The following is a 27,145-nucleotide window of genomic DNA, read 5'->3' on the forward strand; positions in this document are numbered from 1 at the left end:
ATCAATAGTTTTTAACCGAGGTCATCATCACACGCAGAGATGGCCAGCACTCAAAGCTCTCTTTGTCTCTCGCAATCTACAGTACCTTTGGCCATAGGAAGGAAACACTCCATCGGTCTGAGCCGTGAGAATGAAGTCTGTCTGATACTTAAAAATGTCAAAAGTGTCCAGGAGACATTTAAATATCTAAATTTGCCAGTTCTTGTTAAGATTTACATACAATTATTCAACAGTTCTTGAGTTTGATTGGCTTGTCCGTGTTCGCATGTTGCAGACAGACTGAAGGGGATTTAGTGACTCTTTATGGAGATTACATAGTGCAGGTGGCGACAAGTAAATAAGTCTTTATTAAGAAGTCATTGAATCATTCATTCAACCAAATTATTTAAAACACTGATTCATCCAGGAACAAAACCTGTGCTGTGTCCCAAATAGCATACTCTTTAACATTGGGGGGGGGGGGGGGGGGGGGGGGGGGGTGCAATATGCTGTTTCATGCATTCAGAGTTGTTTACACTGTTAAGGAGTTGGATGGACAAAGTTTCAAAAAACAATTTGGACGTATAACCGAGTATTTCTGTGCCAAAAATCTCACTTCCGGGTTGGTTCAAGTTACAATGGAACTCCTTATATGGGCATTTCTCCCGGAAGAACGTGCCATTGCACTCATGGACCAGAGCAAGAGAGAGAGTGTGCCCATCAACACTTTTCATCAGGCAGCACTGCACCGGACTCTCTAAAGAAGTGTGTTTTTGGTTGTGAGGGTAACATAACCTTGTTCAGCTTCCCAAAAGAACCCAGCGCTACGTGAACAGTGGATGCAGTTTGTTTTTCAAGGGGTTTCTCAACTGACCAACGTTTTCGCTGACGAACGTTTTAGGGCTGTCGCGATTTGGCGATTTTAGTAGACTAGTCGATTTTAAAAATGGTCGACTTCATTTTGTTAGCTCCAACTAACCGGCAAAATACCGGAAGTGGCGCATTTCACGGATGAGAATCCATAAAACACATTTTTAGACTATTTTCCAAGGCTGCATGATATATTAACCCCATTTAAAAATCATAATTAAGCATAATTGTGAATTCACAAAGGCTATGATTTAATTAAATAATTATATGGGATGCAGTTATAACACAGTATATGCGCTTTAATTATTTCCATGAGTGTAGATTAAGCACGTGCCTCTCACAGCGGCTCCGTTCACAGCGGCTCATTTACATGTGGAGCATCTCATACTCATCTCTGCATGTTGTTGTGAGTTTGGGTTTATTATAACTAGGAGTGTAAGAAAATAGCGATACACGTGAGTATCGCGATATTTTGTTTGGCGATACTGTATCGATTCTCCAAAACGGAATATCCATATTTAAAAAAGAAAAAAAATCATACAAGATTCATGGCAGTTGTTTCGTTTTGAGTTCATATCCCGACCGCTAGTCTTCATCGCTGAACTTAAACAGTGACAGGAAATACTAGCATCAGGGCACTCCACTAATGTTAGTGTTAATATAGTTCGCTGCCAGTAATGGAGGATGAAAGAATTGTTCCAGGTCTCGTTTCGGTGTACAAAGCTGAAGTGTGGCGCCATTTGTGTTTTTGTAGTAATGTCCGCCCCGGGACCGCGGCGCGAGCGCAACCTCGGTTCTGCCGCTTGCCGCGTCCCGTGTTGAAGAGCCTTTGCGCGGGGTGCTGCGGGCGGTAGAGTCGCCGCGCAGCTGCAGCTTTTCTCGTAATTCAGGGGCATTTTGTGCAGTTGGGGCGGTGCTCGCGTCGCGGTCTCGGCGATTCCACGCGGAACATAAATACAAACTGAAAAACCTGTGAAATCCAAGTTAAAAACTTCTGATAAAGTTTAACATCTGTATTTATTTGATTGTTTACAATTGTTTAGTTTTCTTGCAAGCACTTTATTTTTCATTGATATTAAGCAGATGTCACTTTTTGTTCAGATCAAATGTTATTACATTGCATTTCACAATTGTAGACTTAAACTTTGGACCTTTAAAGTATTGCCTATAAACATATATATATTTTTTTATATAAAATACATTTTATACATACATTTAACTGAAGAATCATGCAAGCACTTGAATATTTCCCCCTTTACTCGTACTGCACAAAAAGTGGTTCAATAATGTTGAATGTTAGAGGGACTGATTATTGCAAATACAGATCCAGTGTGTTCTGCAGTGTGTTGGTTAAACTATTTTTATTTATTTATTTCTTTCCTAAGGTTTGCATATGGTGGTGTGTTCTTAATGACAGCTTTCCTAAAAATATATATATATATCCTATTTCTAAAATAAGAAATATCCCAATATATCGCCTTGCTTACAGTATCGCAATGTATCGAAATATATCGTATCGTGATATATCGTATTGCCAGATTCTTCCCAATACACAGCCCTAACCTTCATCTGGGAACGCAACGCGCGCCATTTCATCAGATTGGTAAAGTAAATCATTTATCAATCTACACAAACACAGGAGAATACATCGCGATTTCAAAATAAAAGCTCAAACCCTCACTCTGAGTTTACACGGTTTGATGTCCACATATTCATTTAATTACAGCGGCTATAGCATTTCTGTCCTAAAGAAATGGCCAAATATTAAAGATTAAGTGTACGTTTGAATTAAATGGTGTTTGGTCAATATTAAACAGTAATGTGTAAAAATAATCATATACATTAATACATTAATACATTATGTATTTTAACAGTTTTGTTCAATAAAACCATATGATTTCTTGCTTTTGATACTTTATTTGAACTAATTATTATTGCATCTTTGCTATTATATATGTAAGTCATTTTAAAAGCTATTGTTCACTTAAATCCATTTTTATTACCACAAAAAAATATAAAAATATTATAATTATAGGGCCCTATGAAATCCGTTTTATTTCCAAATTCAGTTTTTAAAATTGTATTAATCAAAAATCTAATTAATTGAGTTTTACAGTTTTATCTGTACCAAATTCTGTTTTCCATAATTTTCTGGGTTCCATTTTAATTGTTCCATTAAATTTTAATAATAAAAAGCATCTCCAATTAATTGATTTAAAAATGTATTTTTTCAGAAATACCGCACATTTACATTTTTCACCTAAATAAATTCTGGTAAATAATATTTCTGGTAAATGCTTCTTTAAAAAGTGTTTTTTGATTATAATTTGATTATTATTAGACTAGAACACGTGGATATGTTGTCAGTCTTACACTATAATACTGAGCTTTGATTTCAGTGATTCTGAGTGGGACTGTGAGATGGACACTTGCTTCTTGCACTCTGTTGCACTTCGCTTTTGCTTTAAAAAAGGATTTCATAGAAATTTGGATTTCATTTGGTTTAATAAAATATTTTTAAGTAAAATTGTTGTTGTTGTTTTTTTGCGGGAAATTAATTGTTTAGATTAATCGATTAATCGAAAAATTAGTCGATATTAATCGAAATAAAAATATAGTGGCAGTTAGTGGCAGCCCTAGAACGTTTTATAAACAAGGCCCAGTTCGATGCTGGATTTTCACATTGTTTGATACTGAAAGATGGAGCAGTCCCAGCTATAAAAAAAAATCCCGGTCATGATTCAGAACTGCAGATGGTAATTGAAACGGCATCAAATGTCTCTGTTTTGTTGGCGATCGGCGCAAGTGCTCGTCACTCTTTAGCTCCGCCCACACGGCACGCCTCCAGGAGCTCGGCTTTTTCCGGATAGAATCGTAAAGCTGTATATTCCTTTTATTAATATGATAAAACTAAAGACTTTTTGGAGATATGAAGGATGCAGTACTACTCTATAGGTACTCAAGATTAACATGAGATTGGGTGAAACTGTGTGTTAGGTCCCCTTTAAAATGTATGATCTATATAGTACGAATGTGTGTAATATGAATGTAATCTGCATTTATATTTTGTAGGGAAGTATGCATATTTGCAGCCTAACTAGGATGCAGCCTAGTCGAGTCACTGAATCATTCATTCAACCGATTTGTTCAAAAACAGTCATTTATAAAGGAACTAAATGTGCAGCGGCAATTCTGCTTTGACTTGGTTTGGAACTATTTTCATTTCATTGATTTTTTTATTGCAAAAATGTATACAAAGTAACTGGCAACATTATGTCTGAAATTTAAATTGCTCAATGTTATTCTTGAACTGTTACGTAAGAACAAACAAGGTAGTGCTAAAATGTCTCATGACTTAACATATCATACACTAATCTCAATGTGCACTTACTGTATGCACCGAAGAGCCATAAAAAAGGAGCATTACTGTAATCTATGGTGCTATGCACAGAGAAGCTATCAGGGACATAATGGTTTCATGAATGCAATTGTTTATACACTTAGAAAACTATTAGGAGGTCTTTATGTATGCTGATGTAAGTGTATTCCTATGCAGAGCGCTGTAGATGCAGCACTTTGCCTTACAATAGCACAGTCTGATTCATGTGGTGTTTGTGTGTTTGCATATGTTTGTGTATTTGCACACAGGCCTAATAAAGAGAACACAGGGGAAGTGAGCGAGTCTGGTGCATCAGTAGTGAAACATGCCCTCAACCCAGGAAAACCCTTCATGCAGGCGCACTATCTGAAGGTACTTCTGAAAGCTCAAAGCGCAGAGTCCTCTGGGATATCTGGAATATTCGGGCTGTGTAGATTTGCTCTCTCTCTTTTCTCTCAGGGCTACTTCCTTTTGAAGTTTCTGGCTGATCAGGTTGGCGAAGAGAAGTTCCTGAACTTCTTCAAAGTGTTTGTGGGAAAATTCCACGGGCAACTCATTCTATCTCAGGTGAGCTTGTCCTGCACGAGAGCTCTCTGTTCATTTAGACAGAATGCAGATGTTGCTGTTGGACGACATCTGCGTATTTTGGCCAGTGTTTCAGTCTCACCGTCATTCCATCAGCTTGTTGAAAGAATGCACCAGTTCCCCTAAAAGTGTGATACTAACTCGATTCGAGACAGAGATTTTTGACACATAGTTGCATTCAGGTTCCAAAATTAACACTCACCTAGCACCAAATGGGACTTAAAATTGCTTTTAGTATATATAGAAAACAGTTAATAGCTTTTTAGTGGTAACTTCGTTAGGAATTGCAAAATAATACATGGAATAAATCAGACCACTCCATGTGGCAACACTTATGTGGAATTTTCCTGACCAAAATATCACAAATCATGTTTATATATCATCTTCTTCAGATATAGGTGCAATTTTATAGAGAGAGACAATGAGCTAACTAATCTAGCTCATCAACTATTTTTCCCATTAATTTTTTTTGCTAAGAATTTTAAAAACCAACCGAACCAATCTAATTACCTACAAGTGAACCTACATACTCTTATTTGAAGCAAAATAGTATTTAAAAATCGGATGAAAAGATAAAGGTACAAGACTGGGTACTTCACAGCTTTGAAGTGAAAGATCCACAAGATCCCATGACGCACTGCAAATGACATAATCAACCAATCAATCGATATAAAGATGAAGAATATACAAAATAGTTTGAAAGTGCAGAGCAACTGAAGGTATCACAATATGTCTGAAAGTTATTTTTAATAATCAGTTCCCTTATGGGTAAAATGAATGGGATTTTTTCTTCCCAAACCTGACAGTTCTTTGAGACTAATGTAGAAATACAGTATGACATTAATATTTTAGTATTTTTAAACACTGTAGGCTCTGTTTGAAGCTTTGGTTTTCACACACTGCTTTCCATTCAAACGGTATTCTGTCTCTTGTAGGATTTCCTGCAGACGCTCTTGGACACATTTCCAGGAATGAGCAGGTATGATGGAATGATATTAACGCTGGCTGTCCAAAACACATGCTCTTTAGTAGCTCACTGAACTCCTCAACTGCTCTGCCATTATTATTAGTGTGTGGAACTTTGACTGTAGAGTTGGAGGTATTTAGCTAAACCAAACCCTGCAGGAATCTTTCTTCTCTAGCTCTACCTCAAAAGGTTTTTCCACTGGTTCTTTTGCCCAAACTCAGCCATCATTTTATCAAATATTTATTTATTGTCTCATCATTTACATGTTGACAAGATGTTGTCATTAAAAGTGCCCAAAGATGTATTATATAGAAGAAATATGAAGAGGCTTCTTTGCCCTCGATAATATTTTTGTGCTTTATGGCCAGTGGGAAGCCTAGATTAGGTCTGATGTGGGTCTTTTTCATGGAAATGCAGTATCCAAACCACTGTCGGTTTCTATAGCTTCTTTTTAACATGATTTTGAACTGAGCATATTAACTGCAATGCTAGCAGAAAACACAAAGTGCACCTCTCGGTAAGTTATTAATATAGTCAATAAAGTTATAGTATTTAACAATTGGTAAATAAGTGGACTAAGTTCCATTTATTTTTTATTTAATTAGTTATTATTTATATGAATATTAACTGTTATTTTTGCAATTTAATTTTAGATTGATATTTAACTTTAATAAAGGGCTTTGCTCAGTATTTTAGTTTTTATTGTTGTATCGACTGTTGTGAAATTTCAGTATTCAGAAATATTAGTATCATTGCAAACTGTAAAACAATCAGCTCTCTTCATTCATTCTTTCTCTCTGCTACAATGTTCTTTTTTTTCTTTTTTAACTCTGCTCTCCTGTTTCACCCGTCGCTCTTTTGGTTTTGTGTAGTCTCCCATTTGCTCATTAAGGCCTAGCCACTGGCTGATGATTGATTGAATTACATTAAACTGAAAGGTAAGGGCGTTCAATATTTGTGTCTGCTTCTCAGAAGTGTAAACATTCATGGCGGCACAATGCTGGAACAGCAGATTGATGTGGTGAAACAATCACAGATGGGCCTCCTTGTGTCAGATCAAAGACTAATCAATGCTTTCATAGCAAACCGTTCCTCCTACACCACCTCCCAGTTAAGGAAGTCCGTGGCAGCTTCTGTTAATGTGCACCTGATTTAGTTTGGATATCTGTGCTTTACCTTGTTCCTTATTTTCTTTCGAAATTAGCAAAGTTTTCTTTTCCTGGACTTAAAAACAGACAATGAAATCCCTTAACCTTACGTTAAAGAATAACCTGAGCCATATACTTTATAGACCAGAATATAGTATAAGCTTGGGGGTGGGCTCAGGCCAGTAAACATCCACCTAGTAACCACCCAAAACACCCTAGCAACCAAACATAAACATAGCAGCATGCTGGAAACCACCCACAACACCTTAATGGAGGAGAAGATTGCATGAGCAGTGTGTGTATAGTGCTAGTTCAGAATTTCCTTCAAAAATTACCAAAATTTGACTACAGTTACAATAAATGTGGTGGAAAAAATACTCAGAGATGGCTAGTAAATTTAACAAATAATTACCAAGAAAGTGCAAGTAACGCATTTAATGAAAAAAACAAAAACAAATGAAATAGTATTTTCTTGTAAAACATACTCCAGTAATCTTTGTTTTGTTTATAACTTTGTTGCTGAATATCTACATTTTTATTTTAACAATGGCAGATTTAGTTATATTGATCTGACCTGGAATGAGAAACAATTCTTATTTTACCATAGTAATTGTCATCTAAGGTTTTATGCCAGAAACTATGGTTACCATTGTGAATTTTTAAAGGGGTATTGAATAATCAGTGGAGCTTTGATGCAGCATGCTTTCAAAAGCTGTTCTTCCAATTAAAGTGAGTTAGAAGGTATTAATTGGACATATATAACAGAGTGACTAATCATAACCGAACAGTTTTTACATTCTTACAGTCTTTACAGGTTCTTTTGATTGGCATTTATGCTTCATTAAATCAATCTCAGCATGCATTTGAGTATTTGCTTGTAGAATGAGCCTTGCATTTATTCCACAACAACATGACAGCGCTGTTATTTAGTAATCACAGTCCAGTGAGCTTAGTGATTTGCTCTGACACTTATGGCTTTTCCCTCTTCGATGCTGAGATGGAAATTTCCATCCTTTTTTTTGTCATCACCTAAATGTGCTCAACTGTTTTGTCAAAGGGCCACGAGTGTTGGAGACACACTGTTCCTGTCTGAGACGGTCCATTAGTTGATTATATGTGCTTTGTGTTTGTGTGTGTGTGTGTGTGCATGTGTCTGCACTCTTGCACGTTAACAAGATTGATTTGGAGTGAGTGGTGAATGACTTCAATTACAGCTGGAGAAAAAAATACTTTGAGAGGAGAAAAGAAAAGCAAATCTGTACTATGTTGTCACAAGGATTATGCACCATTCAGAGTTGAATTGAAAATTGCGATTCAAATCCAGTTGAATTTCGAATTGGTATTTCAGATTAACCTCTTAAACTGTTTTTTTTTTGTTACAAATTATTTAGGAACAGTAATAGATTAATTTATGATAAGAGTGGACCTCAAAAATCTATATCATAACAGGAGTTCTGACCTTAGTCACAAAAAGTCTTTTTTTCGTTGCCTTTTTTTCCTATCATGTTTTAGTAATCATTATAAATCTTAAAACCTTAAAAATTGGACATTGCATGACCATGTAAATGGTACTTCAAAATCATATAAAATGTATTCGTTCATGAACTTAACAATTTAAGTTTGGATGCACTTTCACGTCTATATTTAAAAATGGGGGTGATAGTTAAGGGGTTAAAAAAGTAAAATTATAATGGAATGAATTTTAAAGAAATTCATATTACTGCTTCAGGTGTAGTTTTAATGAAAGTAAATAATAGCAATGACACCTTCAGATTTTATATAATTTATTATATATTATTATTTTTTAAATGAATTTTACACTCCAGAATGCTACAATTTAATCAACATTTTATATTTTTGGTGTCAATATATACATTTTTAGATGATCATCTGGACTTTTTTTGGCATTGTGTGGCAGAAAAGTAAAAATGTATTTTGATGACTTAAGTTTGGGGAAACATATCTAATTATTCCTTTTCATTCTGGTAAAAATAAGGTAATAGATCAATAGATAACATCAAAATTAAATTTATTTTAGTTTATTAAGGTCATGAAATTCTTTGTTTAGTTTGAAATCGTATGTTGTATTTTTGAATTGCAATTTAGTAATTCCTTTTCCTGTCATTCCAGTTTAACATCCTGTGGCATGTGGCCAGTTTAATTCAAGTGCCAACTCATGAATTGAAAGGGTGCCAAATTCAAAATTTTGAACTTTGCCCTACCCAGATACTTACATTGCATGTAGACTTCTTTTTAAGGTTGCTTTTAATTCAAAGGATTTTCATGATTTTAAAGCACATGAAATGAAAGCCAAAGTCCTTGATCTGTTTCAATAATTACTGAATGTATCACTTTTCTCTTTCAGTCAAGGCATCACACTTGAAACCATCTTTTCAGACTGGTTAGATACACCTGAAGTGCCAGAGGTAAGAAGAAGAAAGCCAAGATCTTCTTTGAGATGTTTGCTTATTCAAGCCAGATTAAATACTCTATGATTATGCAAAATGAATGAAATCAGGCTTGTTATACAACACATAAAAGATGTATTGGTGCTACCTCTCATGCCTGTCACCCAGAATGTAAAACCGTTTTTAATCCATTTCCTCTTGAGCAATAGAACATAGAGCACATGCATATATCTTTCTCGGACTAACACATGGCATGAATGAAGCAGCTTCCCTCCTGCTTTAAGATCCTTTTAAACTCTCTAGCATTTCTAAACTGGGCTCTTAAACAATCGATGACTAATATGAAACCATAAATCCATGTTTTTTCTGTTTAATGTAGGATTTAGTAATCATTTTACAGTTTGAAAGGTGAGTCGCTTGTGAAGATATCATGTTTCCAGCGAATACTGTGGCGGCTGTGTGTGTGGAATCTAACTGGAATCTTTTTTCACGTTAAGAATTGTGCGTTTTATAATAACCAAGAGCCTTTCCATTCATCCATTCAAAAAAAAGCCTAAAAAAAAAAATGCGTTCAAATATTCGTCTCTCTCCCTTCCAGTGCAGTTTGTCTCAGTTTTGTGCTTGATTTACTCATTGGCCAACTAGACTGACGTGCAGTGCCATTTTCATTGACGCCGTCATTGAATCTAATGACACATGGCTGCCAAAATCAGCACTGGAACAGTTTTACTTTTGGATAAAATCCTTGTTTTTCCCCTGTTTGAAGCCATCGTTTTGACTTTAAAAATATGTTCTTCTCGAACCTTCCTCTAAATAAATAATGGCAGGAAATAGTCGAACCCCACAATAAACAATCACAGCCACATATATACACACACATACAAAAGGGAGGGATGAGATGGGAACGGAGCTTTCTTTTTCATTGTGCTATTTTTAAGACGGCAAATATTTGAGCGAGCATAATAAGTCGCTATATCTGCATTTTGAGTTGGGTTTGAGGCTGGGACAATATGAATCTCATGACCTCCCTTGACTCCGCTCGCTGTGGGTTGATGCTGAAAGGATATGCTCAGAGCAGCCTACCAAATCCCAATCCTGACGTGTACCTTTTGTAGAGAAAAGCAAAGCAGCTTTCAGGTCATTAGCTTGGGTACGGCTGTATGGCAATAGCTGTGGTTCAAGACATTTGGATTCTCAGAGGCAAATTTAAGCTGGTTTTTGACAACTAGAGCTCTGTTCCAAAACCTAGCAGGCATCCTGTTGCCTACATAGGATGGCGTCTTCTAAGGCAGCATTCTAGATCTCATTGGACAGATATGGAAAATATATAACATATAGACTGATATTGAAAGCATATAGGAGCTTACAAGTACTCCACTCAGAAGACTTGACTTGCAGTTGATTTCAATAGTTTGACGTTAGCAAGTTGCAAATTTTTCGTTCTACTATTCTGTAGAACGAAAAATTAAGCTGAATTCTTGTTTTTCGTTTTTTTTTTTAAAAAAAAGGGAAAAACGTAAAAGGAGGCATTTTCAAATTTTTCTACTTTCAATATTATATCACATTATAACTAATATACTGATCTATTTTAATAATTTTTTGAATATTGAATGAAATATTTTATTTAAAAATGTATAATCAACTTCTCTCCCATTTTTTTTCACTGTTTTGGATTTTATTACATTAGATTTTGGTTTTGCCTTCTTCGTGAAGGACACATGCAGTGCTGTTTTAAAATTTCTTAAAAACAAGGTACCTTATGTTGTTCCATATGTCTGACTTTCTTCCAAAACTAAACTGGATCCCCTTGACTGTCATTGAATGAACAATGAATATCTTCTTTTGTGTTCTACAAAAGAAACGTGTACAAGTTTGGTATGACATGAGGATGTCTACCTTGTCTACCTTCGTAACCATCTGCATGTTGGTCCTGTTGCCTTAATATACTGCCTCTGTAAGCAGCTTACTACATTTTGGAACATAGCATAGGTGTTATTCAATTAAATGTCAAATCCACTGCCACCTTAGCGATCAGGTGCAAGTTCATGTCCAGTTATTTTAGCACTCAAATGAGTGCGCATGTGTGTGTGTGTTTGGGGGATGGGTTTGAGAGTGTGTGAGTGTGCATTTTGTCCACCTTTTACTTTTTTTTTTGTGTGTGTGTGTGTGTGTGCAAGCTTAAATACAACTACAACACAAAATATAGTTCTGAGCAGCTTCCTTTCTTAAGAAAATTATACAAATCTTTTTGAGAAAAAAAATGTCTGTGAGTGCCAAACTTGCTGGTAAAAGAGTAGCAATGAGCAACATCTAATGAAATCCCATGTCTCCCCAAATGCTGTCTAAACATTTTTTTTGCACCAATCAGTGTAAAATATCATCTGCAAGTCATTCATTTGTGTTGTTTGTTGACTTGCTGTCATGTGTCTGCTCTTGTGTTGCTTTGTATATGAAATTTTGGAATCATAATTTCAGTCGGTAATGGAAATATTCTAATTTAATGAATAGTAATTAATGTAAATTCAGTAGTATGCTTTTAGATGCATAAAGAATGCATAAACATAACTGAAAACACGCTCAGCCTATAGTTGTGCAGAAGGTGATGACCTTCAGCCTTATAGCATGTGCTTGGCCTAAAATAAAGTTAGTGTATTTTGAGGAATGATCACAGAGACGAATATGTTTTGTTCATCAATGAATCATATCAAGCACAAGACCAGGAATGTGTGTTAAGAAAGTAGGAAGGATCTGATCATTTACCAGATGATAAAGTATGAAAACCCATCTCAAGTTCAGACAGAGAGCAGTTAGCACGTCTGTCATCGTAAAAAGCAGCTGTTGCTGTTGTGCCGCCAACACAAGGCCAGCATCCCACTGTTAACTGTTCAACACCAATTTAGTTCTGAGCGCGCCGTGTTTAGGAGTTCATACAGACGTACTAATACAGAAATACTACATTTACCGTATTTACAATCAGCGTGTGTGAGATGGGAGTTTGCGAGTGTGTTTGTGTGCATACTTTACAAGTTTGGCAATAAGAGGGGGCTGATTGCAGTTTCTTGCAGGCGCACAAAGGCCTGGCTGTGCCGGGAATGAACCAGGCAATCTGGGCCGTAAAACTGCTATGTGTGGTATCCAAGTTAACAATGGCAGTTTGCAGCCCGAGAGTCAAATTCTGCTCTGCCCACTCTCCCTTCCCGAAAGTGCAAGAGATTCAAAAAACACACATACATAGACACGCAGACTTTCTTTCTCTTCTCCCTGAGGTAACAAAAATACATTTATTTAACTAACGGCTAATAAAGTCATGCACACACATAAAGAAGCACTTTGTCGAGGAGAGGTGTGCTACTTCTCTAAGCAATCTGAATTACAATTTTTGCCTGGCAAACAATAAAACGGATGGAAAAATTCATAGACTTGCATTGAACAGGAAACCCAAGCCATATTTTGGGGCCAGAATGTCTTGGCCGTTATTCAAACTGCATCTGTTTTGTTTTGTTGGTTTTTGTTTTTGTTTTGTTTTGTTTTTATTTGACTGACATTTCATAGTTATTTGTGGCCAGTTTGGATATTTTTTTGTTTGTTTATTGAAATAAAGATTAAAAACTATTATAATTGGGGGGAAAATTAATTAATTATCTGTATAAAATAATTTGTTTAAATGTTTTATACAATATGTACATTTTCAGATTCTATAAAATGTATATTTAATGCCAGCATTTAAATTACACTAACGAAAAAAAAAAGAAAAAGAAAAAACAGCACACACACAAAATTCAATTAAAAATGAAACTAACCATCTTAGAGATAAAACTATAATTGACTTAAAACAGAAATAAAACTAAATCAAAACTATGATGAATGAAAATGACAAAACGCTTTAGGTCAGATAGACAGAAAGATCAGATTTTTGCTGCTATTTTGAACAAGCCTTGAGGATGTGGGCTCTTTTTACCTGAACCAGTAAGTAACCCTCTAGCAACCGATCGATTACATAGCAATGCCTTTGTGACCAACCACAGCACTCACATACAGTTTCTCTAGAAGAGGTGTAAAAATGCTTTATTATTAAACCAGATTATCATTTGAAAGAACTTTGATACATGGGATATGAATATAGTAATACCTGATACCATCACTTGATGTTTTTGAAATGGATGGGGGACATCATTGGGTCTGTTTTCTTTCCTCTTATCTCCCACATGTTTCTTATTACCTGCGAGAGGCCGTGTCAGCCTGTCTGTGAGATTCTTCTATACCTGCCTTTTGTGTTTACACACCTCTACGCACACACGGCTCATCAGTTTTAAAGAGACAGTCCCTCTGAAAGCAGCGGCCCCGAGAGAAGTATGTGTGTGTGCGTGCTAGCGTGTGTGAGACGGAGAGAAAGAGACTAATGGCCCCTCCTCTGGCTGCACGGGGAGTGAACGCTGTTGATTACAATGAAGCTCCGCTCCCAGACCTTTTACTGCCGCTACTGCCGTCTGCTCCCCCACACGCACACCTCATCTCTCTGCCTCCTCCTTTTCTCACTCGCTCCCCTCCTTTTCTTTCCTCCCTCTCTCAGTGAGGGAAGGTATTCAGTGCGCCGACGGTGCGAGCTTTAATAAGGTTAAGTGCAGCACGAGCATGTGGAAGATCTCGCAGGAGTCGCGAGCGAGGATCTATAGAGGAGAACTCCTCTGTTTCAACTTAATGAGGGGATTTTGTCCTCGGTTTTATCCTGGTCGCAGAGCTTGCTATGTCGAGTGGTTAGTTCCCATCAAGGAGCAAGTGATTCTCTCTCTCTCTCTCTCTCTCTTTCCACTCAACATTCTGCTGATCTCTTCCTCTTGTTCAGTGGCAGAGGGACGCCTGCTCAGAATGGTTGCAGACTCCAGCGGTGCAAGAAGTCAAGAGAGAGGTAAAGCACTTTTTTAACTCTTAAAGCTCCCATTGAGCACCTGTTTATATCTTACTTACTTTACAGATTGATAGTTCTTTTCTATATGACCTGTAGCACTTCATATGCTTCATTCATAACTTTTACAACAACTGTGGATCTTCTGTTTTGAGAGCATGTTTGCGGTTTGAACCGTTTTTATTGTGTAATTGTGGGTAGTATTTGCAGTTTCTTGTACCTGGAGCATCACTCAGTGGCTAAGAGAGGAAATCACACAGTTAGAAGGTGTATTTTTGGTTTGTGAGAAGTGAAGGATTTTACCCTAATGCTTTGTATTTGGTGTCTTTCAGTCATTGTATCTGTTTCTCTGATGTTTGAATGACGTCCTTCAGCTCAGAAACTGTTGAATTGAACTTATATGTTCTGAGTGCATCATGTTTAACTATTTCATTACCGAGGCGAATGTGGTGCGGCAGGTATTTTACGATGTCTTTGTCTGTCTGTCTCACCTTCTCACTTTATCTCCCTCTCTCTCTTCCACCCTCCTCTGCCTCCTCTTCCGCAGGTTGCAAAATGGATTCACTTCAGTGGCTCTGGTGGAAAGGGCAGCAAGCGGAAAAGAGCAGGGCCCAAGGTTAACTTCAAAGAGGTAAGACCCCGCCAAGCAGGCTTTAAATAGAGCTCATCCCACCCGTTTGTCTTCCCTGCATCTCTCCCTAATAATTTCCACCTCAGCTTGGTCACTCCAGATTAGGAATGTCCGTAGTTTTGCTTAATCATGCCTAATTAAGTCCTCCAAGTTACTGTTTAAGATTCACTCAAGTTTGCACGTAGTTTTGTTGTGGAGCACTTTTATCAGATTTTAGTGCGCAGATGATGTACTGGAGGGCATCGAATGCTGGAGAAGGGCTCACACATAAGCCCGTCTCGTGTGTCCGCCCCTTGGCCAGCCAACAACAGAAGAAAAAAAAAAATCAAGGCACGGTCTGAAATAGCTTGTACCATGCCATGTGATGGCAGTGAGTCACTCCTTTGAGGTTTAGCTTCAAAATGGCTGATCTCCTGCCAGGGAAGATACCTGTTGCTCATTCTGCGTGAGTTTATGCATGTGCATGAGCGTGATGTTTTTGTGTATTCTTTTTCTCTCTGTGTTTATCGAAACTTCGAAGTTATGCATACGTGTATACAGATTCCTCCATAAGTCTTCACCCAAACTGTCAAACAGTTTGTCTCACTGAAACTCACGCACATGTGGAATCTGCACGCTGACTGGCTGTACACCAAACAGTGCGGTCAAGCCTCTATTAAAATATGCTCACAAATCAGACGGCAGAATTAGCGTCATAAACTCCTGCATGTGTTTTGAGCGTGTGTATTGCGTTTTTCATCTAGTGTGATTTAGGTTATGTCATCTTCAAGTTTCAGCACTGATGTAATGTCTGCCCTGAGATCCTGTTTTTGTCACTTCAGTGGTAGGTGTGTATATTTGTGTGTGTCAGTGGCTGGAGCTAAGAGATTCTTCTGTCTGAATATGTCTTAGTGAAAGGACATTCTTAAGTGTTGTGTTTTACAGCTGCTACCATCTGAAGTGTTAACCCTTACTGAAAGTATTGTGGTGGTGCCATGGTATAGTGCTAATGTCAGATGCTATTTCAGTGGTGTTTTGATATGCATTAGGGTTCAAATGTCTGAGACCACTAATAGTATTATTTAGCTTTTTTTAGTTAAAATAAAATAAACATAGTATATTATATTATTTTAAGACTAGGATTATTTTAGGATTTCTAAAAAAAAAATGAATAAAAGTAATGACAAACAATATTATACTGTATATAAATTTTCATTTAATGTCTTATCTTTTCTTTGTTTTAAATTATTCAAAATCCTTTCCTTGATTTAAGTTAAATTAGAAGAAATTATAGTCTAATATAATATTTCTTTTAATTCTTTTATATGATATTTTGGGATTTTAGATAATAAAAAAAACTATATAATGTTGTTCATTTTAAGCCTTAACTTCTTTTTTAGATTAAATTTATTTTAAAGCTAGAATTTATTTATTGGGATTTTGAAAAATTGCAAAAATATTTTAGGATTTTAGATAATTTAAAAGTTATGACAAAAAAACTATAAATCTTAACTTCTTTTTTTACTTATTTTTCTAAAACTTTTTTTAGATTTAAATATAATATAATATAAATGACATACAATTAAGAATATTATATTATATTACATTATATTATAACTTTTCTTTAAAATGATTATAAATCCTAATCTTTTTCTGGGTTTGAACAAAAAAACTAAAATAGATTTCTTCAGTGTGGTCTTTTTGGACCCCATTACATACCATGTATGGAATGATTGGCATATTCTTGTAGCTACCACGGTATTTCAATTGAAGTGAAGCATGCACTCACCGATTTATCATATTAAACCAATTTTCTAGTCATCATTGAGCTCTAGTTGCGGTATTTGTAAGATGAACCTGTTTTACAGATGTTAGCTGTGAGACCTTCCCACACCTATCTAAACGAGTAGAGAAGCTCAGTCTTTCTGGCACCTGGCGAATTGGCACATTTGTTACATGTAACTTCAGAGAACAGTGATGGGGGGTGTATATCAGGAGAGACAGGCCCATGAAAGAGAAAAAAGACCAATTACAGTCCAGTTGGCTCTGTACAATGACCAGGGTGGGGACAGAGGGAGAAAGCGAGAGAGCCAGCGATTGTTTGAAGTGGTGCCATAAAAGCCAACCTGAAAGGAAACACTGGTGACCCCTCCTCTCGTCATGCCCCCTTTCTCTCTCACCCCACCCACCCTCTGCTCATGTAAGGCGGTGGGAGCCCCTGGCTCTTTCCAGGTGTATTATATATTGCACATACATGGACTTCAAAGCAGGCGCCCCATCCTCAGCTCTCCCATAAATCAAGCTCAGGCTGGGCCCTTAAAGCAACGGAGGGGCGAGAGGAGAGCATGTGGGCCTACAGGCAGTGCAGCGAACGCTCTCTCATTGGTAATTACATCATAGGTAATTGCCACTGTTAAGGTCCAGGCACCCCCCGCTAACCCCAGACTGAGATCAGGGTCACTTTAATGTGAAATGAAAGTTTTGGGCCGGAAAAGAATGGGGTTTTATTGCCTCCCATTTGAGCGTGTGTGGGTGTGTGTGTTTGGGGAGTTGCTGTGCTATATTAGTTACGCTTTGTGATAATGAGCTTCATTTTGTTCCATTTCCATCCAAAGCCAAACTAATGAGAGAGCCTTTCTGCACCGGCTAATCACAGAGACTGAGGGACCGACCTCTACGAGTACGGTCTCATACATTATCTAGCCTCCCACATAGCTGCTAACCGTTTATACAAGGTGAAATATTGGCAGTGAGCCACAGGTGTCCTGTTTGAAAGTCACTACTTTAGCAGATGCTTGTATCGAAAATGTACATTTATTTTAATTATTCATTTCAGTGGCAGATGCTTAAGTTCTGAACTCAGTCACACTTTATTTTAGGGTCCAGTTCTCACCAGTAGCAAACCATTAACTACGACTTTTGGCTCAAAAAACTCCTAATTTGCTGCTTAACTGTTAGTAAGGTAGGTTAGTTTAGGTGTTGGGTAGGATTCAGGATGTAGAATATGGTCATGCAGAATATGTGTTTTATAAGTACTGATAAGCAGCCAGTATGTTAATAATAGGCATGCTAACAGTCATCTAGTTAATAGTGTGGATTGGTCCCTTTAATAAAATGTTACCCTGAACTCTTACTTGCAAATTTATATAACCAATTGAGGATCTCTACCATTACATTTTCTAATTTTCTATCTCTTGATTAAATTCAAAGAACACAAACTTTTTAATTAAAAAAAATAATTTTCTATCATATATTATATTATATTATTATAGTGTAAATGTTTTTTTTTTTTTGCCAAAGCCAAAAAAGTGAAGTAGGTGGTATATTTTAATATTTTGAATACATTAATTAATTTATTATTTATAAAAGTAGAATTTAAGTTATACGTTTTATTATTACATTACCATTCAAAAGTTTGGGTTCGGAAAGATTTTTTTCACGTTTTTAAAGGAAGTCTTTTATGCTCACCAAGGCTGCATTTATTTGATCAAAGTACAGTAATATTGCGAAATGTTATTACAGTTTAAAATAACCTTTTTTATTTTAATGTATTTTAAAATCTAATTTATTTCTGTGATGGCAAAGGTGAATTTTCAGCATCATTACTCCAGTCTTTGGTGTCATATGATCCTTCAAAAATATGCTGATTTGATGCTCAAGAAACATTTTTATTGTTAATAATGTTGAAAGAAGTTCCTTAATATTGTTGTTGAAACAGTTATACATTTCTTAGTATTTTTTGAGGAATAGAAAGTTTTAACGTTGTAAAAATCTCTGCTATCGCTTTTGATCAAAATGCATTCTTGCTGAATAAAAAAATTAATTTCATAAGATTAAGTTTCTCAAAAGTGATACAGTTGCTCCATTCATGGTTCAAACCATGATCCTTTAGCTACCAGACTAGTTTTCATTTAATTATTTCCATTTTTATGCTTTTATTTATAGGGACAGTAAAGAAAGGATAGAAAGATTTGGAGAAACGATAGGTAAATGGGATCAGGAAATTAAATGCGAGCCAGACTCGAACTTGCATCCCTCTCATTTAACCACTGCACCACAACCCTTCATCGTATGAACTAAGCTGATTAGGCCGTATTGTTGGTGGTTTAGGCCATATTGTTGGTTTAGGGAACAGGTAATCTAACGGCTAGACACTTTAGGAAGTTCCTCAATGCTCTGAGGTTTGGCTCTTGTGAAATCTTTCTTTGTATATACAGTGTCAGAGAAAGGAATGCTGGGATGTCTGAAATTAAGGTCACATTCATGAGTAACATAATCTTTCCCTTAGACCGCAGCGCCTGAAACCATAGTGACACGCAGATACACTGAACTCCTAATCTATATTCTTCATGGTCATTTCTGCAATTCCTTTTTCGGCATTTGTTTTATACGGTCGTGTACTCCTTTGAATGTTCGCTGGAATGTATATGAAAGCGGTTCCTTGCGGGACGATGTGTTTTTGAGCCTAATCCAAATTCCTATTGTGTGCTGACATTACGTTACTCCGCATAGACAAATGGTTGTTCCTGTGGCCCATTCGATATTTTTGCGGTAATGTACGCCACTCAGGTTTATCTTCGCAGGCCTTTGACAGCATAAACCCATTTTCCTTTTTACTACCATGCACAGAGATGTCCAACAGAGCGCTTGATTGCCATGACCTGTTTCCTTCTGTTCCTCAGAGTCTCAAACTCACTCTTTCCCTGAAGTTTTTTCCCTGCGCCGCATCCTGAACCCAAAGCTGATTTATGGATATGGGGGAAGAGGTAAAGGAAGTAGGCCCCTCAATCCAGATCCTGTCCAACGACCTGAGAGCACATCATGACAGACTGTCGGTCTAATGTCTAAAGTTGTGTGAATGTGTATGTGATAGAGAGGGAGATGTCTGCGTTTAGAGAATATTTTGGCATCAGGCAGTTTCTCATTTGCACTGTTATTAGAGACAAGCTCAGTTTGGTGGGATTCATGAGAAACAACAAACAGAAAGATCCATAAACAAAAGCAAAATAAGACTGACCTTTTCACTTGCTGCTCCTCCTTTGCCAGAAGTAGAAGGAAGAGGTGGGGAGGTCTCCTCCATTATTTCTGACTCATTCCTCACATGAGTTAACTGCACGTCAGGGAAAATATAGGAATATAAAGGAGCTACTGCTGATATTGGCAGGATAGTGCCTTGCATACAGACACAGACAAATACATAATTTCGTATTTCTGAAGTATGGAAAAAAAAAATGAAATCAAGTTTTGCTTTATGTACATTTTTCCAGTTTGTGTGTTTTACCGGAAAACCTGAGACAAATACCGAGATTTTTATGTCGTGTAGGAGTGTGTGTGGATGTGGGTGAGAAAAGAGAGATGTCACATGTGTCTCTTGTCTGCATGTGTGGGAATGATCCAGGGTCCATGTCCAATTGCGGAGGAGCAAGTGAAGGGCAGAGGCTGTGGAGAGGAACAAATGCTAGAGAGAATAAACCATGAAGTCATGTGCTTTTTATTACACACACACACACACACACTACACTTCACATTCCTCACATCAGAGGGGTTTATACAACATGCAATCATTTAACCAGAAAAGTTATTTTAAGTTTGAATGCATTTAAACTTCAAAGTCAGATGCAGATCAACTCAAAGCTGTAACCAGTATCGCCAAGTGGATGACTGACTACCGTTATGAAAACCTAAACATTGCACATGTGCTGGTGTGTTTGAAGTGTGGCCTGGTTTGATATGCTTTTTAGTCTTCAGTTGATTTTGTTTAAAGTTAACATCTACAGAACGTCTACTATAAAATAATGAAATGATCAATATATGTTATTTGCAAATCAATTTGAATGGCTGTCAATGATGCTCTTCAGAGGCAGATGGTGTATGTATGACGACATCTGTACCTGTTGAAAACCATTGGCATACTGGCAGTTTCTCCACGCTTTTCCTGTTATTGAATTCCTGGATATATGTGTGTGTGTTAGCTTTAGTCTGCGCACACGTGTGCATTTTTATTGTGAATTGCATGGCTGAGAATTTCCACAGTCTGCTTTGTGCTATATGAGTATGCAATAAGCCATGTTCTCAAAAGAGCTCTTGCGTCCAACTTCCTATGCAAGCCCATCATAATCAGAAAACCTCATATAGCTGATGGCTTTTATTTGATACGGTAATTGGGCGCACTCGCTCGCTAGAGCACAGCATAGAGGGTTGTAATGTAGACCCAGGGTCTTTAAAAGCCAGAGCATTATATGAACAGTATGTATATAAAAGGCTCTGCCGCTCCTGATGCACGAAAACAGAACTCTTGCGGTCTCTCGTTTTTTTCTCTCCTTCAAGCATAGAGCACTTTAACATGTGTCTGGAGACTTCTGGGTTTTAATGCGGTGTTCAGCATAAGCTTAAAGGGATATTAAGCTTATTTTACAATTCAAGCAGAAATTACAATTCTGTCTTCAATATTTCATGTTGTTCCAAATCTATATGACTTTCTTTCCAGTGTTGTTTTGGACCCCATTGACTTCCATTGTACAAAAACATTCTTCAAAATATCTTTTTTTGTGTTCTACAGAATGGAAAAAATAAAAGTATGCAATGACATTTTCAGCATGTTTAGCAGACTCATTTGTCCCAGTGACAGCTCTTGGGAGGAATGGTGATAGAGGTTGCTTGATCTTTTTTTTTATTTTTGAGGCATATGGAAAATTAGTTTCGACCGTTTCTTCAGCGTAAGGGACACAAATATCAGTGTATCATGTGATTCAGATCATTACGTTTTTAATCAGCAAACACTCACTTTTCTCTCAAAAGCCTAAGCTGAACTTTTCTCTGAGGAATAGGGCTTGAAGCTTTTAACGTGAGTGGTTTCCTCACCAAAAAATAGCTAGCAACATCTCCAGTGTCATTAAATACCATCTGTGTTTGTCTTTCCAGTGCACATGGAAAAGGCATCAGTTAGGAAATACAGACACACATCGCTTTAACAGATTACATATGGTTGCCCCTCACTATTTCCACAACCGTGACATTCAAGCTCCAATTGGATTTATGTCAAATACCAATTTACGAATAAATGCGCGTTCTTAAATGGGAAGTAGCGTATAACGCTCAAACGAGGCCCGTGTTAAATGACTCCACGCATGTTTTGCATCATGTTCCTTGGGCCTCATTTGGTGGGAAATGAAATCAACAGTCACAAATAAAAAAACGTAGTGAAGTGACTCGGGCATCACTTCATCTCATTTCTCACTGGTCGTAAGCGCCGCGCTCCAACATCTGTCTGGTAGGAGAAAAAGCAGCGTTTCGGTAATGAGGGAGGGAGACGGCGGGTCTCATGGACCACTATGGTGCTATTTGCCTCATTGAGTTTCCCCCTCCCTTCTCACTCTTCCACTCTCTGAAGGTCTACAGAGCAGACTTGTAAAGCCCACAGCATACACGGCAGGCTCTTTAATGCAGGGGCTTAATGCTGTTGGGCTCACAGGCGCACAGATTATCGAGGGAGACGCATATGAATCCAATAACAGAGACTTTTAAAGGGGTTTATTTGTCGTTAGGCGTACAGATCAATTTGGGCCGTTTTAGCCGAAGTGCTTCCATCAAAGGAGAAAATCGTAATAGGACTTTGGGCTATGAAGGCTGTAACTCTCCAGACTGCATTTTTCTCTGAAAGCTTATAACAAATAGGTAGTTTAAAGGCACTCAAATAAGCTGTTTTACTTATGGACTACTAAACTACTTAATTTGGTAAAAATAATAAATAAAATAGTGATGTCTGCTTGTTAATGACCTGATGACCTTAACTAAATGACGCACTGTGGATATACACTGCAGAGTGTACAATTCAAGTGCAAAAATTAGTTCTGATCACAAGTGGGCACATATCTGTGATGCAACATTGTCATATTTAATTGCAAATGTTGCATTTTTTGAATAAACGCTTCTAGTTCTGTAGTTTATTTTTCTCATTCATTTTAAGGAAAAATACTGTTAGTTTGGGGTTGTAGGATTTTTAAAATGTTAGAGCTCTCTTATGCTCACCAAGACTGCATTTATTTAATTTAAAATACACTGAACACAGTAATATTGCAAAATATTATTATAATTATATGTAAAATAACTTTTCAATTTTCATGTATTTTAGAGTTTTATTTATTCTTGTGATGACAAAGTTGAATTTTCAGCAGCCATACTTAAGTCTTCAGTATTACATGATCCTTCAGAAATCATTCTGATATCCTTGTTGGTTTCTAAAGAAATATTTCGTATGATCATTGTTGAAAACAGGTGTGGAAACTGACATACATTTTTTGATTAAGCAAAAAAAAAAAAAAGGTTTTATTTGACTTTTTTTGTACAAAATATTATTAAAACAATATATTAAAAATGAAATCTTACTGACCCTGAACTTTTTAATGGTAGTAAATATAGAAATTGCTTCCCCTTGTAATCTTGATCTGAAGTTCATATTATCTATACTCAGCAAAGGAAAACATCTGTTTTTCTCAGACTTCCCACACCACCAAAAGTTTGTACCGAACATCAAAAATAAACAGAATAAACCCCCCCAACAAATCAAAATGCCATTGGACTGATGCCATTGTGAAATGGTTTCAGTGATTTTCTGGCTCGCTGGCAGTGGGCCAGGAAAATGAGCCCTTATCAGATCCATTCGATGGCGCTATATTTGGGTCTTGAATTGAGAGGGGCCAGAGAGCGAGTAGTAATGGTACAGACAGGAATAGCGGGCAGAAATAGCTGGCCGCCTGACTGGCACAATCAGTGGACTGCGTGTTGGATGGCTCGCTGTAATCATTGCTGCTTGGGCACAAAGGGAGGATGACGATAGCACATTAAAGCGCACTTACCATCGCACTACATCCTTCTGTTGTGTTTGCTTCATTCTCTGTGGGGTTCTGTTCAGCAATATGCCACTCAAATTAAAAGATGTCCGTATGCTAGCCCAGATTTTTTATCGTTTTATTGAGTTTTGCATCCAAATAAATTTCTTGTGTGTGTGGGTGGCTGGCATTTGTTGCTTCTTGTTGTACTAGCGAGCACTGAATCCACCAGCTTTAACTGATCCATAGGTGTGTTACTGTACATTCACCTGCCCTTGCATTGTTGTTCTAATCCCTGCAGCCTATTATAACCTGAAATCCTAGATTGAGACCAGAAAATAGAAAGGTAAAAGAATCTACAGCATGTAGGAGTAGTGTTTTTGACCTCTCATTTCGCAAGAGGTGATGCAAAGGCAGACACATCAGTGCAATGGGAGATTTGGTTGCTTTTAAAAACTATTAATTGTGAGATTTCTAGAAAGCTCCAAGAGCGACTTAAGTGAGTGTCAAACCTCTGACCGTTCTGAAGAAAAGGCAAATATGAGTCATTGCTGATGAGTCATGTGACCTTGACCTTCAATTTTGCTTAAATTGGTAAATTTTGGTAAATTTACGATGGGTAAAGAATGTCTCATGGGTAAAGATCAGTTGTGGCCTATCTGTGCTTTTGTTTTACTTGATGTGTATTGTATGTGTGTGGATGCAATACTGAGCTGAATCTAAGGCTGAATCTGAGTGTTAAAGCAGGTGGAGATGTTTAGAGCAGGTCTGTTAGCAGCCGCCTGGTGTGACACTCTGCCACGTATTAGTCTCCATGTGTAAGGATGACTCATCCCGTGCTGCTTGTCAGGAGTCTTTAATCTTCTTAAAGAGCCACTGCCACAATCCTCTGATGCTGCATGAAACAGTCTGTCTGTAGTCAGATTTCATGCATGTGAAACTTAAACTATGGTCAAGCTAAATTAGTTGTACTGTAGCTTGCTAACAAAAAAGATATAATTACACCGGAGCTAATTAAGAGTGCAATACAACACAATTACATAACAAGCAATCATTTGTACAAGATATTTTTTCAACTAAGATTTTATGGACATTTAGGGTTGGGTCATGCGGTAAAGCGGTAGATTTAGGTTGAATTTGAGTTGTGTGTTTTCTTCCAGTTTTCTAATTTTATACAGATTTAATTATGGAAAATTCTCATGAGATCGAGCTGGAGATATCTTTGCATGCAACCATCCAATTATGTAATTTTATAATTTAATTAGCCAAATTTTTCTGGCAGAACAACAATGAGGGTTTTTGAATGAATAAAAAATTTGAATTGTTGAATTAATTTGAATCAGGGTGGCAGCTCAGTTATGGTACACTAAATACAACAACAGAAACTATTTTGAAAATGTACCAAATATCAGGATTTGGCTGAACATTTTGGAATAAAATTCGTCCAATGTCATGCACAGACTGGTGGCTTGTTTTTTTTTTTTCATTTTCTTGAACACTCTCTTGAACTCTTTGAAATGCTACAGTATGAATTTTCTGTGTAAACACACTAATCACAGTGAATACTAATACAATTATCCATAGAATACTGCATAATTACACATTTTGTCACACTACAATATTATTTGTTGAACAAAGTTGCTAGTTTTTACTGTTTTGAAATCAACTGAGCTGCTATCATGCTACTAAAAAATATAGAGTTAAGGTTGTAGCTTTGCTACTTTAAAGAAGTTACTCCCTGACACTGCACACAACCTTTCTTTTTTCATGTTTTTTCCAAAGCTCCAGTGATGTGTGAAAGGAACATTGGATACTGAGAAAGATATCTGGGCTTAGTCTATCTGCTGACCCCCGTGAGCTCCGAGGTCTAATCTGAAGGTCGGCAGGGGGCTGTAAGCAGCAGAACAATCTGCAGCTAGTCACCAGACCCCTGTCCAGCCCTGCAGACACGTTAGCATTTCATTTTCATAACGCATCCTGCCAGAGTCTCGCCAGGTGGCAGCTACTATGCCAGCATGTGGGGAGATGAACCCGAGCAGGCTTTTAGCAGGAACCGATGCTATCTCACTAACATTTTCATTTATTTGTGAGGTTTATTTTCCTCTTTCCCATCTCGCAAATCCACTCGGGCTCAAATGGAGGATATTCAGTTGAATAAAAAAATAGCTGATAAAAAAGACGCTGGGTTATAAACATACAGAAACATACTTCTCAAACATGCAGATATACAGTGAGCACACCAAATGGTCTTTCAGCCCTTGGCGAGCTCATATAATGGCATATTCCAGGGGTCTAATCAGATTTCTCATTTTGATTAAATTGTAACTCAATATGAACAAGGAGCTTATGTGGAGTGAGTCTGTGCAACAGGTGACCTATGAGATGGTAGCTAGTGAAAAAAATAAAAGCTGCATCTTCAAATGGCATGTGCAGCCATTTTGAGGGCTCATTCTGAGGTAACACTGCGATGACATTTGGACAACAAATCCAGAAATTCCTTCGGTCTAGACCACAAAATGAATGCCATTTGAGGTGTTGTTTTTCAAAGCCATCTTCTGGTTTGGATTGTGGTATCAGGAGCTGCTTGCAGACGAGCACAAAAGTCTGGTCATGCTTTGATGCCCTCTCAAACAGGTATCATCAAAGTGTCTTTCAACAGGTGCTTTTATTAACAATAGATATTTTGCTTTTATCTTCCCTGTTGCACCTCCTGTTGTTTAACAATCAGTCACCGTATAGAAGACGTTGTTGTGTCTGTGTTCGCCGAGCACCTGCGATGACAGGCTTGTTTCTCTTGGCTTTGAACACATGCCCCCTTCCTCGCAGTGACCCCCCTTTTCTTCTCAGCGTTTCACCCACAGCTGTTTGTTTTTGTCACCCAATTTGCAGATATTATGCACACAAGTAGACCTTTTGTTCTTCTCGTCAAAGCTGTCCTTTATGTGGCTGTGGTACAGAGTGGGTTGAGGACATTTCCCTGATTTCCTCCTCCTCTTTGTCTTTCACCCTCCCACACTGGAAAAAATGTTTTGTCACCTAATGTGGTGACATCTAAATTAAATTGTCTTATTCAAGTCACAAATATTATTTATGATGACTAAATCAATCTGATTATATTAGGTTAAATCAAAAAATTATAATTTTTAGGAAGAAATGGCACCAGATGTTAAATGTTTTCAGGTTTGAACACTCCTTCTCTCTACCATTGGTCAGACAAATAGATTGCCCCGCCTCAAAGTTACATCATTGGTTGAGATGTTGTTGTCTCAAGCTGGTTGAAATTATAAACATCATATTTAAAGTAACAACCTGAACAGTTTCACATTTTATAGTTAACTAAACTTCATTCATTTTAGTTGTTAATGCATTAACTATCAAAAAAATTGTATGGCATTCATTAATCTGGGTTAATGTTGATTTATAAATATTGTTCATTTCTTATACATTCATCTTTGGTTAGCAGTGTTA

At 37.2% G+C, this 27,145-nt stretch overlaps 1 protein-coding gene across 1 annotated transcript in view; it reads left to right on the forward strand.

The window, feature by feature from the left end:
- Nucleotides 1–27,145, forward strand: part of LOC306848800 (aminopeptidase O-like) — a gene marked incomplete at its 5' end in the record, with an annotated part of 79,877 nt that overhangs the window by 22,193 nt on the left and 30,539 nt on the right. The window contains 6 exons of the mRNA XM_079383565.1: nt 4,498–4,600; nt 4,688–4,795; nt 5,749–5,792; nt 9,294–9,354; nt 14,180–14,242; nt 14,787–14,870. Coding sequence (XP_079239691.1) covers nt 4,498–4,600; nt 4,688–4,795; nt 5,749–5,792; nt 9,294–9,354; nt 14,180–14,242; nt 14,787–14,870 — 463 coding nt within the window. The remainder of the gene's footprint in view (nt 1–4,497; nt 4,601–4,687; nt 4,796–5,748; nt 5,793–9,293; nt 9,355–14,179; nt 14,243–14,786; nt 14,871–27,145) is intronic.

The sequence above is a fragment of the Barbus barbus genome (genome assembly GCF_936440315.1).
Source record: "Barbus barbus genome assembly, chromosome: 28".
In the NCBI taxonomy this organism is placed as follows: domain Eukaryota; kingdom Metazoa; phylum Chordata; class Actinopteri; order Cypriniformes; family Cyprinidae; genus Barbus; species Barbus barbus.